Here is a 16,715-nt window from a genome sequence, read left to right as displayed (position 1 = left end):
TTCTTGCTGGCTCCATGCCAGAATTCATATGTTTTGGACTTGCGCAATATTCAATTGCATTATCTAATCCTGTTGTAATTATATCAAATGTATCCAATATTATCTGTACTGTATTGCTAGCCTGATTGTACTTTGCAGCATCGGGCTATGTACTTTGTACGTTTTAATAAAAAATCTGAATCTGTGATTCAATGCATTTAGCAAAATAATTCATTTCTCTGTAATAAAACAAACAAACAAACACACACACACACATACATACACAGAAATAAAGCTAACAGATGAAATTAAAAAAATAAAACTTTATTAACATTCTTATTAATATAGTATCATTCTTAAAAATTTATTTCTAAAATGTATAATGGACAACTCTAGAAAACGTAAAAAAAAAATATTGCATTTGGTATATCTACTTTAAATATATAAAAATTTTCTTCTATTCAGAAATTATATCACAGTCAGAAATCACTAGAATTATGGCATTTTCTATTATATATTTCCAGATTCCATTTCAATAAAAGAAACATACTGGGTCTGAAAAGAATTGATATTTTTTATAAGTACATATTAAATTAAATCTGAATGCTAATCTCTAGTTATGAAGAAATTAACAAGATATATTTATATATTAATAATAATCATTTTATTATTTTTTTACTTTACATAATAAAAATAAATACAGTACAATGACCAATTGCAAAGACAGACAGGCAAAATCTAACTGAAGCAGGTACAGAAAAGCTTATGTACAGTACTTAATAAGAAATTAAAGCTTAACAGATTTTTATGAACTTCTGATCAAGTAGATATATCAAATATTAAAAACTGTGGTAATTATAAATTTTTTATGTATTTACAGTTGAAATAATTTGCAGTAAGAAAAAAAAACATGAAGATGATATAGAGCAAGCAGAACTTCACATGCTTGAAGAAAATGGTTTCTTAAATATATCAATGCAGCTTCTAGGAATGTATACAAGTTTTAATGAGAAAGTTTTATAAACATTATTTCAAAAGCTTAAAACTTTAAATCAACACAGTTTAGAGAGAAAATTTTAGTGATCATTTATAATTCTAATAATCTGTTTTTATATTAGAATATCAATTCTCTGCTAAGTTAAAAATTGAGTGAAAAATTTGGACAATTTATATTTTTTAAAATTCCAGTGAACAGGTAAAAATTGTTAATTTGCCATTTTCCATATTAAATTTCACATATTTTATATTAATAAAATGTTTAATATTTATTTTAACTTTTACTAATAATTTTGAAGTAAAAAAAAATCTGAAATCTTAATTATTCATATGTATAGAAATACATAAATACATTTAAATTAGAAATGATAAATAACAACAAACTCACAAAAATATTACATATAGCATATAAAAAATGAAGCCATTGTTAATTTCATAAACTAACACATTTTTTGGATTGATCAAAATATTTCTTTATGTTCAAGAATAGATACTCTTTTTACAGCTTTTATCATGCCATAAAAAAATAGTTTAACAAAATTACATATAAAAATTTATACTAAGAACATGTATTCTTAGAAATAAACTACTATTCAAAAAAGTGTTTAGTTTAGAATGATATGAATAGATTTGCATCCCACAAACTATACAGCTTTCCCCTCCTAACAATACTGCTCTTTCCATTGTTTAATTTAAAATCATCAATGCTAAAAAATAAATGTGTGTATTGATATCAAATTCTATTTTCAATATCTGCTAAGTTGATTTTGTGCATAAACATTTACTAGGAATTTAAACTTTACAAAGTAATCAATTTTTTTTTTTTTTTATTACTTTTTAGTCTAAAAGGAGATCATACAATGATTTTCTCACTGATAAAACAAACAGTAGTGACATTGCAACTTTTTAGTATCTTAAAACTTTATAATTATTTTTATACAGTAGACCCCTCTATAACAATATTGATAATTCCATGTTATATGAATTCCACGTTGTACAAGTCACTTAGATTTTACAAATACGTGTGCTGGGCTGTGCACGACTCACATATTTGTAAAATCTAAGTGACTCGTACAACACGGAATTATCAACAGTGTTATAGGGGAGTCTACTGTATTCTAATTTCTGTATTAAAAATCTATGAATGGCAATCAGAATCAAAACCACACATTCATTTGAAATTTTATTCAAAAATACTATATTTAAAGTCTATAAAATTCACTAATAATCATGGACTGTATGTAAGTTAGCATATTATTCATTTAAATAAAATTTATCAATAGCGGATATTTATATATCTACTAGATAATGGTATCATCAAATACTTTAATAACTTGTACTAGTTTCTGTCAATCTTATATCTTGTGTATCCAATAAAAGAAACCATACAACAATTTCTATTATAAGTCAAAAGGTAAAAATCCTAGGCAAATTACATGAAGTAGGAAGTAATTTAGTCTAGAGATAAGTGTTAGGTGCCATCTCTTCATAATTAATAAATAATACTTGAATTTTAATTGGTAATTAGTAGCATTAATACAGCCTGATGTAATAAAGTAATAATTTGGCTTGAATATTTAATAATGAAGAATGTGTTGGGTTCAAAATTTTACTAACAATTTAACAAAACAGATATGTTTGGACCGACAGTGTATGTTCTTTATATATACATACAGTATATATAAATTTATAAAGAGGAAGATGTTCACCTCCTACTGAGAAAAACAATGGAGATTAAGAAGCATACATATAGGGCTGTCACTAAGCCCAGTCCTTCATCAAGAGAGTGTCTAACAAATATCTATCAGAGTTTGGTCCCAAAAAAGATATTTACATCAGTTTGTTAATATGATGCCTGAATTAATAGATTATTGCAATAGGATTTATTATCCATTGGTTTTTATTTAAAGGATAAGCTAAAGTAAGCTATTGGATTCATACCATGGAAATGTAAATTGTCTTAATATTTCATATGGATCTGGATTATCATTGCAGAGAATATTAGAGATGAGAACTTTCTGGTTTTGAGTAGGACTAGAGATAAGTTCTCTTTCATTTTTCCCCATCAATATATACATATGCATATATAATAAAACCACGAGATTGTTTCACCTCTTGAATACAAGATTTTAGAAATTACTATTTTGAAATTAATAAACACATTTTATATTAATTACTACTAATTAAACTCAACATATTTTTGCAATTTCAGTGGTAATCAAGACAATTATATAAAACTGTGTTGATTTAAATAAGATTAATAAATTTCAAATAATAATCATTTACTGAAAATCAGAACTTTTAAAATTTATGACTCTTCACTAAAACATAGTAAATTTTAGTTTTAATTTAATTTATAAAAATAATTCAAAGTATATATTAATTTTTAATAATGATCACAAAAAACTTGTCATCTGTTCTTAAAAATAATAAAACATACATAGATTAAATATTTCTATTAAGCGCACACTATTTTTATAAACAAAAGAATTTATAATATTTGAAATTAATATACAGTATAGTACATTTATTAATAAAACTTTGTACTCTTACATTATGTACAGCATAACAATTATCAACTCAGTTTATTTCCACAAGTCTAGAGCAAAACAAGTAGAAAATTTACTACTTTTTCTAAAAAGAATATTAGATATTTTGTTTTTTAAAATTAAGTGTATATACAAATGTACAAAATATATAATTTAATTACAAGTTTGGTAAAATACAATGTACGTTAATTTTAATAATCCAAATAGATTAATGTATGTAGATTTTAGTAATGAGTGTTGCAGATTTTTGTAAAGGGCATATTCTTTGTTTACTACATTCATGCTCTTAATAATATACAAATTTAATAATGATCACTTATCACTACACCAATTTATATTTAATAAAATTATATATATATATATAAAATATTCATTCAATATTTAAATGCACATTTCTCTTTTTATTTAAGCCAATTATTATTTTTTTCAATAATATTTTTATGTTCACTCTAGAGTCTACACCAATTAATTATATAATAACAAGAAAGTAGAACAAGAATTTAAATTCCATTCCAATGTAAACTCCTTAGTGCTAAAAGTAATTATGTTTTTGTTTTTTAAATAATTTAAATGAAAATATTATTCATTATTTTTAATATTGTTTAACTGAATGCTTTTAGAGAATCCTTCTGAGAATGAGATAAAATGCAGTTGTTAAGCTTTTAAGCAATTTCTTATTTTAAATTTTTGTATTAATTAATATATACAAAACAAATTACTGATATATAATTAGAACTTTACACAAAAAAAGGAGGAGGAAAAGATATTTTTAAGTAATTTTATGTTCAAAATATTTTATTTTTCTTTAGTCTTTAAACATTTTGATAACCCTACTTCACTTTTAAATTATTCTTAATACAAATCACATATTTATGAAAACAGTTTTTGTTTGGATACACATTTTAGCACTATAAATTATGGATTATGTCTATGGTAGATCTATGGTATTTTCAAAATAATGTTTCTTTTTATATTCTATTTTGTAAATTTTAATATAAATTTAAAAAAGTTTTTCCTTTTAAATAAACACACATATTAAACAGCTTTTAATTCAATATTCCATATTTTATAGTGCTAAAATGTGTATCCAAACAAACTGTTTTCATATATATATTTTTTTTAATTAATTCTCTCTAAAATACTTTCAATTTATATGTGAACTTAGCTGTATATTTTATATATAACTAACCTACCCATTTTAACGTCTCTTGAAGTAATTTTTTTCTAGTTATTACACAGATTAAAATAAATTTGCTCATTCAACATTTCAATACTAAACACATTATTAATGATGTATTTTGTATATAAACTGTTAATATTGAAATAGATCTAAATTGAAAATCTTTTAAAACTTTTTTGTGGGATTTTTAAAACTGGGGTTTTAAGTTTAACAACAGTATTCTGAAGTTAGTGGTGATAAATAAATAAATATAGGGGTTTGTTGTGTCTGTAATTTATTAGTTTTATCAAACTAAATTACAGTATTGTTTGCAACAACTCATTTACTATTTTATACAGACATTATAACTGTAGAGAGGATGGAAAAGTAATACTTCAATGAAATGCAGTATTTACAGAGCAAGTACACATTTGCAAACAATATATATTCTATAATAATAAAAGAATAAACGAACTCTGAGTCTTTTCTGTGAAATCAAAAAGGAATGCAGTGTGTTTATTTAAAAGAAATCTTCAATATAGAAATTAAATGATCTATTTAATTAAATAACTTATTTTATTGATTAAATTAAATCAATATTATGACCATACAAATAATTTTGGGTCTATGCAGAATTATCGTTTTTAATTGTCCAACTAGAGACAGATTGTAACAACTTAAAACCAACAAATGACATTAAAAAATACATTCAATACAATTGACGCCGACCTTTTCTTAGAGGATCCAGCTGCAAGAACACAGTATTAAAATTCTTCACAATATCACTTAGTTAAAAAACAGTTGTATTTATATCCATCTGCTGACCTCTGTGCCTAAGTGATATTGTGAAGAATTTTATTACTGTGTTCTTGGCATCGGATCCTCTAAGAAAAAGTTGGTATCAATTGTATTGTATGCATTTTTTAATGTTCATTTGTCGGTTTTAAGTTGTTACCATCTGTTTCTAGTTGGACAATTAAAAAGGATAATTCTGCATAGACCCAAAATTATTTGTATGATCATAATATTGATTTAATTTAATCAACATAATTAATCCTTGGAACTTTGTTAATAACTTATTTTATTGTTAAAGGGATTAAAACATAATCCATCATTGAAAAAACTGAAACTATAAAGATTAAAATAATTCATAAAAACTAAGCGTTTTTACAGTCTTGAGGAAAAAAATTATTTGATGTAGTTTAAACAATTCAACATTTGGATGTAATTTCACTGGAAAAAACAATGTAAACAACTTATTTTATAGTTTCTAGCCTTATCAAAACTAGACACTAAAGTTTTTAGTAACTATATATTTTATTTTCATAGAAAAATGATATTTCTATTTATGATTATAACAGTTACGGTGTTATGGATATAGGCAACAGTTATAATAATAGATTTATTATAACTGTTAATTTATTATAACTTGAGTACATTTGATAAATAAACATTTGTTATATTTAAAATTTTAAATTATATGTATGGTAATAGGGCACGATGTTTCATCAGTGACGTTAAAATGCTTCAAACTTTTATATTTTTTTTTGCATATAAAATGTTATAAAAAGGAACAAACTTAGGATATTTTCATAATGAATAAACATAATTACATTACAAATGTTTTTATACAATTCTCTATAGGAAATAAATATAAAATCCCCAAATTATATTACAATATTTTAGAATGAGACTTTTTTAAACTTATTTTTAGCTACTGGCATTACATAAGATACTACAATCATTCCTTCTTGATCTCTTACCAAATCTTCTGAAGGGGCACACCCCGTTTCCATTTTTTTATATACTAGCTGTTGACTATAATTGTCTTTCAAACTATTTTGAAGTATGCAGTTTCTGTAAAATAATACATAATATAATTATAAATATAAAAGAAAAATGAATTTCAAAATTAAAAAATTTACATCATGAAAAATTACATTCATTTAATTTAAGCTATTTCTATTATTAATACTTTCCTGTAAAATAATGAGTGTATGGAAAACATAGTCACTTATTAAAGAGCTGATAAAAATTGACATAATAAGTTAATTTGCAGCCTGAAACATGGTCACATGAAAGACACCATGTCAAAATCTATAACGAGTACCAGATTGACTGTTCAATCAGATAAGCAAAAATGAGAAAGGCAATCAGTATCTTGCTGAAAGGATATGCCATTACTAGAAAACACTGTAGGAAAAGCTAGACTACTTGTGACCAGTTTGCAACTAAAAAAAAGTGTTAAATTGTTAAATAGGGAGAGGAAAAGAAAAACAGATATACAGAATGATCTGTGGAGAGACTCAAAAGACAGACAGGAAGGAGAATCATGAAATTGGACATATAATAAGGAGAGGACTTTGAGGAAGAAAAAGAAAACATACTGAGAGTATATCAAATAACTTTTGACTGAGGTGTAATCCAAGTTGCCAAATCCATCTGAACATTGTTGTCAAACTCTGAAATGAGAATATCAGTGAAATCAAGGACAAACCATCCAGATTACCAAGGTATAGATCACAACACATCAGATGAGATCTGGGTGATACTCTCTCTATGTTCAAAAAAGATTTTATATATTCTCCTTTTACTTTTGAACTTAATAAAAATTTAGTTAATGTAAATGACTGTCACTTTCCAAGAACCTACATGATACTAGTCTTTTGAGAAGCGGCATCAGTAAAATCTATGTTAAAGTTTGCCCAGGCCAATCACTCAAGCTTGACATAACATTTTACTTAATAATTAAGGGCAAAACTTATGTATTGATAAACAGTGACAACTATTTCTTATCCCTAGAACTAAAAAACACATGTCAATGATGAAATGTTTATTTTAAAGAATTTGACATATAGCTGAAACTTTTAGACTTCATAGGATAATAGCAGTGATGTTGTAAAGATGACTGTGACAAAAATTTCTGCTGGCATGTAGCCTATAAAAATAATGATAGAAAAATGTCAATGTCATTATTAAGTTACACACAAGATTGATGGCACCTTAAGAACATCCTTCAAAATAATCTATTATCCATGCAAATTTTGGGTAGGTTCACAACACACTGTACAGATCTCTGCCATGCATTCGCAAGATTGCCATTTATTTTGAATCTTTCTCTAATTCTTTCTTCATTTTGAGAAAAATAATAAAATTACATGGGCTAAGATGAGAAGAATACAGATGTCCCAAAATTATCCATTCCCATTTCTAAACATATGTCTTAACAGTACACTATATGTGCCATAGTATTATTGTGAAGGATAATAGGTTTTAGTGCCAGCAGATGGGATGTTTCTTCAGATCCTTGTATCATCATCATACAACTCAAACAGACCATGGGAGGATATGCTAGATGGGTTGGTTGCCAATGTCATTGCACCAAAAGAAGTACTATATTTACAGTACAATTATGGTTCTAGTATCAAGTTGTTCATAATGTAATAAGAATTAAAAAGAGCATTAAATATTCCATATGCATCTTAGTTTTTGAAATAAAAAATTGTTGTCACTATTTATCCAATGATATTATAATTAATAAATCCAGTATCTAAAGCCAGACCTTATCTGGCTAGTCCAATAAAATCCAGCTTACTTGAAACTTGGTAAATGTTACAGGTCTAGGTTTTCATGTTGTTAAAAGTAAAAAAAATATGTACATATAAAATGTCCTTTCAATGTTAGCCCCAAAATGACAATAATAAGTAGCATCTACTTCATAAGAAAATTTTAGAATAATTATTACAGATATATTTATTTTCTACATTACTGTTAAACTGATGATTAAAAGTAAATAATAAAAGCTAAATAATCAAAAAAATTTGTGATGTAACGAATATTCAGTTACTATTCAGTATTCAGCCTGTTTTTCACTATTCGGCCGAATACTGAATATTTAATCACTATTCGACCAAATACCGAATACCTAAAAACAGGAGTAAGAAATAATAAAAACACAGTAAATTAATCATTTTGGTATTTAGATTTAATGTTATCGGGTTAGTGTTGTTTGTTTATATTTATTTATAACTTATAACATGCACAAAATAAAAAAGAAAATAATATTAGTCACATGTATTCACAATTTACAATTACAAAGATCAGCACACGTGCAGTACACACCTATTCATTTGAGAATTGTCACACATCTGAGGGTCTGACCCTGTCTATCCTTTTTAAGTGCTTGTCTCTGCTCTTCCCTTTCTCTTTCCTCTATCACTCTAGTCCATGTATGCCTACGCATACCTCATAATAAGTGCTCACGATACTTTTGATTCGTCACTTTTCCGTCGTAGATTTCCCATTTTACAATTACGTGACTCATAGCCTGGTGATAACGGAGAAAAGAGACAGATAGGACGTCAGTATAAGTCACAGTTATGATTTCACAGATTCGAGACAGCTTGGTGCCCGAACGGCCCCAGGATTTCACCTGTGCATGCTAAGTGACTTTCATTACAAGCATTTAGCTTTCCGAAGTCTATGACAACAATTGTTTGGTGTTGATGGCCATGAATTTCGCACCAATAAGTTGCTTCAACTTGTTCGATTATATTATCAACTCAATTTCATATTTATTTTCACATTTTCACTTTGCGGTCCTTCTCTGTTCTTTTCCGTTATTTACATGTGTAAGTCATTTCACTGTTATCCACATTTGATATCATCATTTATCACATACTGCCATGACGCTCTTGTCTGTCCACTATAACTGTCAAGAATTAACGTGATTGGCGAAGCATAGTGACAGTGGGCCAATAGAGAGCAGGGTCTTTGCCATAATGCGGTTTATGTGCCAATTTTCATACGTGCATTAATCAAGCCAAATGGTATGGCCGAATATTCGGTATTTGGCCTGAGGCCAAATATACTATTCATTGCAGCATAAAAAAAATTATTTAAAATCTTAAAATACATTTGTACAATTAAAAAAACATTTACCTTCTAATTAAATAAATTATCACCATAAAGAAGATAACCACAAGTATACATAGTATTACTGTTCCCACCATCCATCCATTAATTCCTAAAACAAATAAATAGTTCAACATTAAAGTATGGCAAATACAAGAAATTCTGAATTAATAGAATACAGTAAACTCTCATTTAATGCAAATAAAATATAACCACACTTTAAATAGAACAGTGAAAATTTCTTTAAAAACAAATTTTATGTAAAATTTTTAGTTTTAATGAAACAATACATAAAAACAATAAAAGCCCTTAGTAGTACTATACAGCATTTACAATAAAAACAAAAATAAATTCTCTCTCAATATCCCAATATTGTACTTATTGATATAGATTTTGTAAATGACTATTAATATTTTAACATTCTGGTATTTTTGAAACCATACCAGTAATTGTTAGTAATTTGAACACAAATCAATTATTGTATTTATTCAGACACAAACCTGAAATGGCAATAATCATCAAAAGTCAACTGAATAAAGTTTAATGATGAGATTTGCCAAGTGTCTGAATAAATACAATAATTGATTTGTGCTCGAATTACTAAAAATTACTGGCATGGTTTCAAAAATAACAGAATAAGAATTTCAAACCTGAAACGGCAATAATCATCAGAAGTCAACCGAATAAAGTTTAATGATGAGATTTGCCAAGTATCTGAATAAATACAATAATTGATCTGTGTTTGAATTACTAATATTTTAACATATATTTTATAAATTTGTCAAATACTACAAACTACTTAATTAACCTAAAATAACCCAATAAAATCTATTTATTCATTTGTAGTCTGTTTTTGACCCCCTTTCTTTGTATTTACAGAAAGTTTAGAAAATATTTGCATAGAATTACATATTCTGCTTTGTATACTTTCCCTATACCTAGGTGTGCAAATTCTTTTAGTTCTCTACAAAATGTCTTTATTGTTATCTTCTGAAACTTATATGAACTAATTTTATAGTTTTGCACCCAGTATAGTTTAGTGTCTCACATAAAATACTGCAAACTGCTTTTTGTTTTGGGAGTTTTGTGTGGGATATGATGAAAAACTTGGATATGCAAATACTTTCTCCCCTTATACAATAATAATTCAGATTAAATCAGGTAATAAGAATGCACTGCAGTTAATAAATTTCAATATTTACCTTCAGTCTTTTCAATTTCTTCATTCAATCTAAAATTAGAAATATTAGTTATTCAAAAATTCTTTATATTAATTAAAAGCTTTAAAAATCTTTAACAATTAAAAAAAAATCCTATATCCTTTAGTCTAATAGTTATCCTATATTAGAAAATACTTTTTGAATAAAAGTAATTAACTAAACTAATCACACTAAATCGGAGGTCACCAAAGTGGTTAATACTGACTCTCAGGGAGAAATAAATTGGTCTTTAGGAAGTTTTTTAGAAACTTTAATATTCAACAGAAAATGACATTCTGAAATTTCACCAATAATTAAAAAACAGATTTCTTGCTTTTTCTTTGATAAATTTCAATTAAGAATTATCTCTGATGGCCATTGAAAAGCAGTTAAAGAACATGAAGTTGTTTGCTGAAATGTAAGTTTACTAAAGTTTTGTATAACAGATTTTTTAATTAATTACATTTTAACATAAAAAGTAACTCAAATTCAAATGACAACTTTTACATATTTCTATGTATGTACAAAAACTCAACCTTAAAATTTTTAAGATTTAAATTTAAGTTTGGACACTAATTTATATTTCATGCAAAATATGAATGTATAAAAACAAAAGGTCATGGAAACTTATCACAGTAAAAAGATAGGAAGTGCTGAAAGCCTTTCAATACACAACACTATGCATATGCCAACATTGTTATTGGCAATTAAGATAGAGTTCTCCCGAGACGTGCCATGAATAGTTTAGTCTATCAGTTTGTAATATTTGATTGGTATAGTATGATTTTCTTGCTTAATCATTGGTCTAAAAGGCATTGGATGCACTGATGCAGGTGAGGTAACAATAAAGTTCAATTTCTTTTATACTTGTTATCTGTACTGTTGAGCCTACTGTTACAGTAACAGAAAACTACCAAAAACAAAGTATTTATTATTTTCAGATATCATATTCTTATTAAAAATAACATGTAAATTTTACTCTAATGGGGGGAGGTGAGAAATTTGACAATATTCACTGGGATACTTAAAATTTGGTTTCATTTCTTCCATAAGCAATGAAATGTAACCAATGTATCTTATGTGTGAGAGGTCAACAATGCTAAAAAACCACGAAAGTGAAAGAACAGCTAGAAAAAATGCATACAGAAAAGGAGGATAAAAATCTTGATTATTTTAAGCCCAAAAAAAGCACTAAAGAATCAAACAAAACTAACTTCCTTCTTTAAATCTCCTGCTGAAGCTAATATTGAAAGTGGATTAAAAGCTACTTATAATATATTGATGCTCACTGCAAAAGTAGGAAAATCTCATTCAGTTAGCAAAGGAAATTATTCCACTATAAAAGAAGTCAGAGACAATAATGCAAAAAAGATTTCAGTGCTATTCTTAAGTCTTTGCCACTAATTTATTATACAATAAAAGGACAAAGAGATGAATTATCTGAAAACATTAAAGAAACTGTTACCAACAAATGTAAACATTGCAAATTTTCAATCCAACTCAGTGAATCAACTTTTGGAAGTAAAAATGTTCTTATTGTTTAATATACTTTAGTCAGCCAAAAAAGTGTTTTATGGATGAACGTTTTTTTTTGCAAAGTATCTGAAAACAGACTCAAAAACAAATGGGAAGACTAAATTATAATGTTTAGAATACATGGAAAAAACACAATATTCGAATGGAAAATATTTGTCCTGACCTGTCATGACAGGTCAGTATCAAGGATTTACTTCCCTTCTGAAATAAAATTCTTAATATGTGCACTATTCATTGTTTCATTCATACACAACATCTTGTGGCAAAACAAATGAGTCCTGAACTGCATAATTCCTTAACAGAATGTATGAAAGCAATTAATGTAATCAAAGCAAAGCCATTACATTCATATTTGTTTGCCAGGTTATGCAAAGAAAATAATGAGACAGATAATCAATTACTATTGTACTCTGAAGTAATGTGGCAGTGAAGAGATCCCGTTTTCAAAAACTGTACATATCAGCCATAGAGTTTTTGAAAGATATCAACTGTTCTCTATATTGTGAGATGCAGAAATGTAAAGTTCATTTGTTTTATCCATCTGACTTATATTCAAAAGTTAACAAGTCCTAAAATTGTTTGAAAAGTTAAAACATGTCAATCTCATTCAAGCTTAAACAGTCTTGTTTGGTTTTCAAAAGAAACTTGAGCTTTATAAATCATATTTATCAATGAGGGATTTCAAATATTTGGTAAATCTTCAAAAACTGAAAAATTAAGAAAATGAAAGGATTACTGAAGATGCTTTAGAGAGATTTGTTAACCATTTTAAAGAGCTGATCCATGAATTCAGCAGACCTGCAAAATATGCAAATTCCTGACTGAGTTGTATTGGCTTTTGACTCTTATTTAAACCAAAACAGTATAGTAAATCAAGAAATTTTTGATGAACTTACAGATATGTCTGTTGATCTTGAAGCAAATATTGTTCAAAAATAAGACTATCAAATTATATTGGAAAAAGAAAATAATATATATCCTAAAATTTGTGCAATGGTACTACCTTTTATTTTAGCATTCCCCCATTTCATATTTAGTTGAAACTGCATTTTGTCATGCTAATGCACATAATTAAGCAGCAAAACATATTGAACTTTGAGAAAAAGGGCTTACAAATCATAAGCCCAATGTAAATGGTCTAGTAAAAAACACTAAGCATTAATTAACCTTCGAATTAAAAATAAATTTTGGTTTGATATAAAAATGTTGCTTGAGTAATTGTAATGTTTTTAAAACACATTTTATTATCCACTAATATAATTATTATTATTATTATTCAAAAACTTTTCATAGAACAGATTTAGAAAGTATCCAATATCTAAAATTTTTCACTGGGAGGTATCCAGATTTCTATGCCATCATCAAAGGGATCATTGAGATAAGTTTGGCAATATCTATTCTAAATAAAATTTGCAAAAATTCAATGTAAAGAATCTGTTTTGCCAATTGTATATTTACTAAAAATCAGATAAAAGTTGAAATAAAAGACAGTGTTGCTATATACATTCAAATAAGTTGTAAAAGCAGCCAAATTTTAATTTACTTGAATGCATGTAGCAACCTTGCTTACATATTCTAAGAATGTGTTTTAAAAAGAACAAATTTTCTGGAAAAGGAAATCTATTTTTTCTTAAAATCAACATCAAGTGGAATTTTTAAAAATGTCTTAGATCAGAACAAATTGTGTATAAAGAGAATTTGATTTTTTTCCAGACCATATTAAATCAAAATAAATGTAAAAAAAGAAAAAACCCAACAAAAACATAACAGGATTACAAGTTTATTGAAAAGATAATTTGGAGTTCTATGACAGAAAAAGGTAAAGTTAAATATTGATGTTTTCAGGATTCTCAAAAAACTTTTTGCCTGAGGCTTGTTATGAAGTGAATAAAGTATAAATGTTAAATATATAGTAGAGTCCTGCACAACATACAAATAAAGCAAGCAACACCCTCGAATTATGTTGATCAGAAGTATACTTTTTTCCAACTTATAGGCCAAGGTTTAAACTTTTGTAAATTGTGTGATAATTACATTTTCTATAATGCATAATGAATCCCCAATCTACTGTAATGAGTAAAGTGCTTGTTATAGAAAGGGGAATATTCCCCCTTTCTATAACAAGCACGTCCCCTATTTGATATGCATAATAGAACACTTAACTGCAAATGATATTTAAGGGAACTTAGGTACTGTTCTTTATCCCATAAAACTCCTAAATTGCAAGTGAAGGAATTAAATTTTTGACTAAATAAAAAGTATTTATTGCCATATTGATTTTTTCCCAAAATACCACAAACTTTCCATTCAATTTAACATAACACTTTGATGCATTCCATGTTAATAATACCCGACTATTAAAACCGTACATAAATTTGAAAAGATTATTCCCAGATGTATTATTAAGGATAATTCTTAATTTTGTAACATTGAAATTTCATCTGTATATTCGCAATGACGACACCATCTTATGTAAATATTAATAACTAAAAAGAAATTTTCAATTAAACTAGATAATTCTGAAAAGAAACAAGTTATATGTAGTGTAAATTAAACCTGCAATTCCTGTATCTTGAATAAACAACACTGCTAGTTGTACTATCAAAGTTTAATGTAGCTTTAGGTTAAATTTAAAAATTTTTATGACTAACTATTGATTAATGAACTACTAAAATTTAGTGTGAAAATGAATTTTGTAACTTAAGTTTATATTTACTTATTTGATTCCATATAGATTACTGTTTCAAACACATCTTTACAATTACAGTCGACCCCCCTATAAGATCATTGATTTTTCCGTTTTATCTGAATTACATGTTGTACGAGTCACTTAGATTTTACAAATATGTGAGCCGTTCGCAGCCCGGCACACGTATTTGTAAAATCTAAGTAACTCGTACAACATGTAATTCAGATAAAACGGAAAAATCAATGATCTTATAGGGGGGTCGACTGTAAATGAATCAATTTAAGACAACTGAAAAAATAAATATCATATTTAAAACTGTTCTTCTAAATATTGGAGAATTTTTGCCATTGATGCTATAATTTAAATACAGTAGAGCAATAGTTCCCAATTAGTGGTACGCATACCCCTAGGGGTATGTGAAATTGCATGAAAGGGTACGCGCGGCAATCTAAAATCGATCGATTTAAAATTTAAATGCATGAGATGAAGCAATAAAAAAAATAATGGGTGGACCATCAAAAATTCGGCAATTTACAACATGACGTCGAATGCACAAATTCGTTTATTTATAACTAAAAATACTCTCGAAATTTCATTTAAAAAATGCATTTGTGACAATACCTAAATGAAATTCTTACGCAAGAAACAAAAATTGTACAATTAACACAATTTGTATTTGCAAAATTAAATTTGAAAATTTTTGTCGCCGTTGCGAATAACTCCACCGACCACCTTCCCATCTCTGACCAAGAGGAATTAATAGACATTTCATGCAACAGCAGACTCAAGAGTTGTTTTGCAGAGCAATCATTGAATAATTTTTGGGCTGACCTAAAAGACATTTATCATGTCAGTGAAGCGGCAATAAAATATTTACTACCATTTTGCACAACATACCTCTGCGAGAGTGAATTTTCGGCCATGACAAACATGGAAACTAAACATCATCATTGACTTCAGCTTGAAGATGACTTGAGACTGAAGCTGACCAAAAAGCAACCAGATTTTACAAAGTCGTGCAAAGAAAATCATGCACATTTGTCACATTAAAATTAAATAAATTTATGTTATTTTCATTATTATTAGAATAGTATTTTAAAGGTAATAAATGTAAAAAAACTTATTTTATTTATCACTAACTATCTATCACTACCCACAGCTTCACCCGCATTATATCGAATTTTCTCATGGGAGTAAGATATTTTCTCACAGTAAAATGTATCTCTGTGCCAAATTTTATTAAAACCTGTTCAGTAGTTTAGATGTGAAAAGGTGACAGACAGACAGAATTACCTTTGAATTTATAATATTAGTATGGATTAATATGAATTTCTGCTATAAGGGGTACGCGAGTTTGAGCTCTTTCTTAAAGTGGTATGCAGGAAAAACTAATTGGGAACCACTGCAGTAGAGCATCAATTATCCAAATACTGATCAACCGAAACATTGGTTAACTGAAAGCGTTCCAGTTGGCAAATTCAAATTTCCGCTAGTACTGTGGCACTGCAGCACTTTCCTCCTCCAGCCAACTGACCTACATGACCAAACTTGTCACTTGTGATAGATCGTGCTGTATGTACTGTAGTTGTTGTACTGTTTGCAATGGTGATTAAGCATAAACGTGTTCTTCTCAATGTTTCTGGTAAACTTAAAATAATAGACCAGTTGAAGAGTGGTGCTAGTGGATCAAGCTT

At 27.4% G+C, this 16,715-nt stretch overlaps 1 protein-coding gene across 3 annotated transcripts; it reads right to left on the bottom strand.

The window, feature by feature from the left end:
- Nucleotides 1-369: 369 nt before the first annotated feature.
- LOC111626952 lies at nucleotides 370-16,020 on the bottom strand. 3 transcript variants are annotated; one of them, XM_023370493.1, is made up of 5 exons: nucleotides 15,919-16,020; nucleotides 10,800-10,828; nucleotides 9,625-9,709; nucleotides 6,447-6,540; nucleotides 370-534 (listed from the first exon to the last, which is right to left on the bottom strand). In XM_023370493.1, the coding sequence occupies exons 1-5, from the start codon at nucleotides 15,951-15,953 to the stop codon at nucleotides 490-492; spliced, it is 288 nt and encodes a 95-aa protein (XP_023226261.1). In that variant the 5' UTR covers nucleotides 15,954-16,020; the 3' UTR covers nucleotides 370-489. The 3 variants fall into 3 exon arrangements, with proteins under 3 accessions (XP_023226261.1, XP_023226262.1, XP_023226260.1); XM_023370494.1 differs by lacking the exon at nucleotides 370-534 and adding an exon at nucleotides 541-963; XM_023370492.1 differs by lacking the exon at nucleotides 370-534 and having other exon boundaries at nucleotides 5,648-6,540; nucleotides 15,919-16,008.
- Between the last annotated feature and the right edge of the window lie 695 nt (nucleotides 16,021-16,715).

The sequence above is a fragment of the Centruroides sculpturatus genome, unplaced genomic scaffold (genome assembly GCF_000671375.1).
Source record: "Centruroides sculpturatus isolate CEXI.00-Female unplaced genomic scaffold, Cexi_2.0 scaffold531, whole genome shotgun sequence".
Taxonomy (NCBI): domain Eukaryota; kingdom Metazoa; phylum Arthropoda; class Arachnida; order Scorpiones; family Buthidae; genus Centruroides; species Centruroides sculpturatus.
The sequence above is the reverse complement of the archived record's forward strand: the minus strand, read 5'-3'. Positions and strand labels throughout refer to the sequence as shown.

Excerpts from the sequence above, each read along its gene's own strand:
- LOC111626952 (XM_023370492.1), bottom strand. The coding sequence starts at position 15,953 with ATGTTTGTCATGGCCGAAAATTCACTCTCGCAGAG. Across the intron at positions 9,710-10,799 it reads AGAAATTGAAAAGACTGAAG|GAATTAATGGATGGATGGTG; the intron begins GTAAATATTGAA and ends TATTTGTTTTAG. Across the intron at positions 6,541-9,624 it reads ATAATTTATTTAATTAGAAG|AAACTGCATACTTCAAAATA; the intron begins GTAAATGTTTTT and ends ATTATTTTACAG.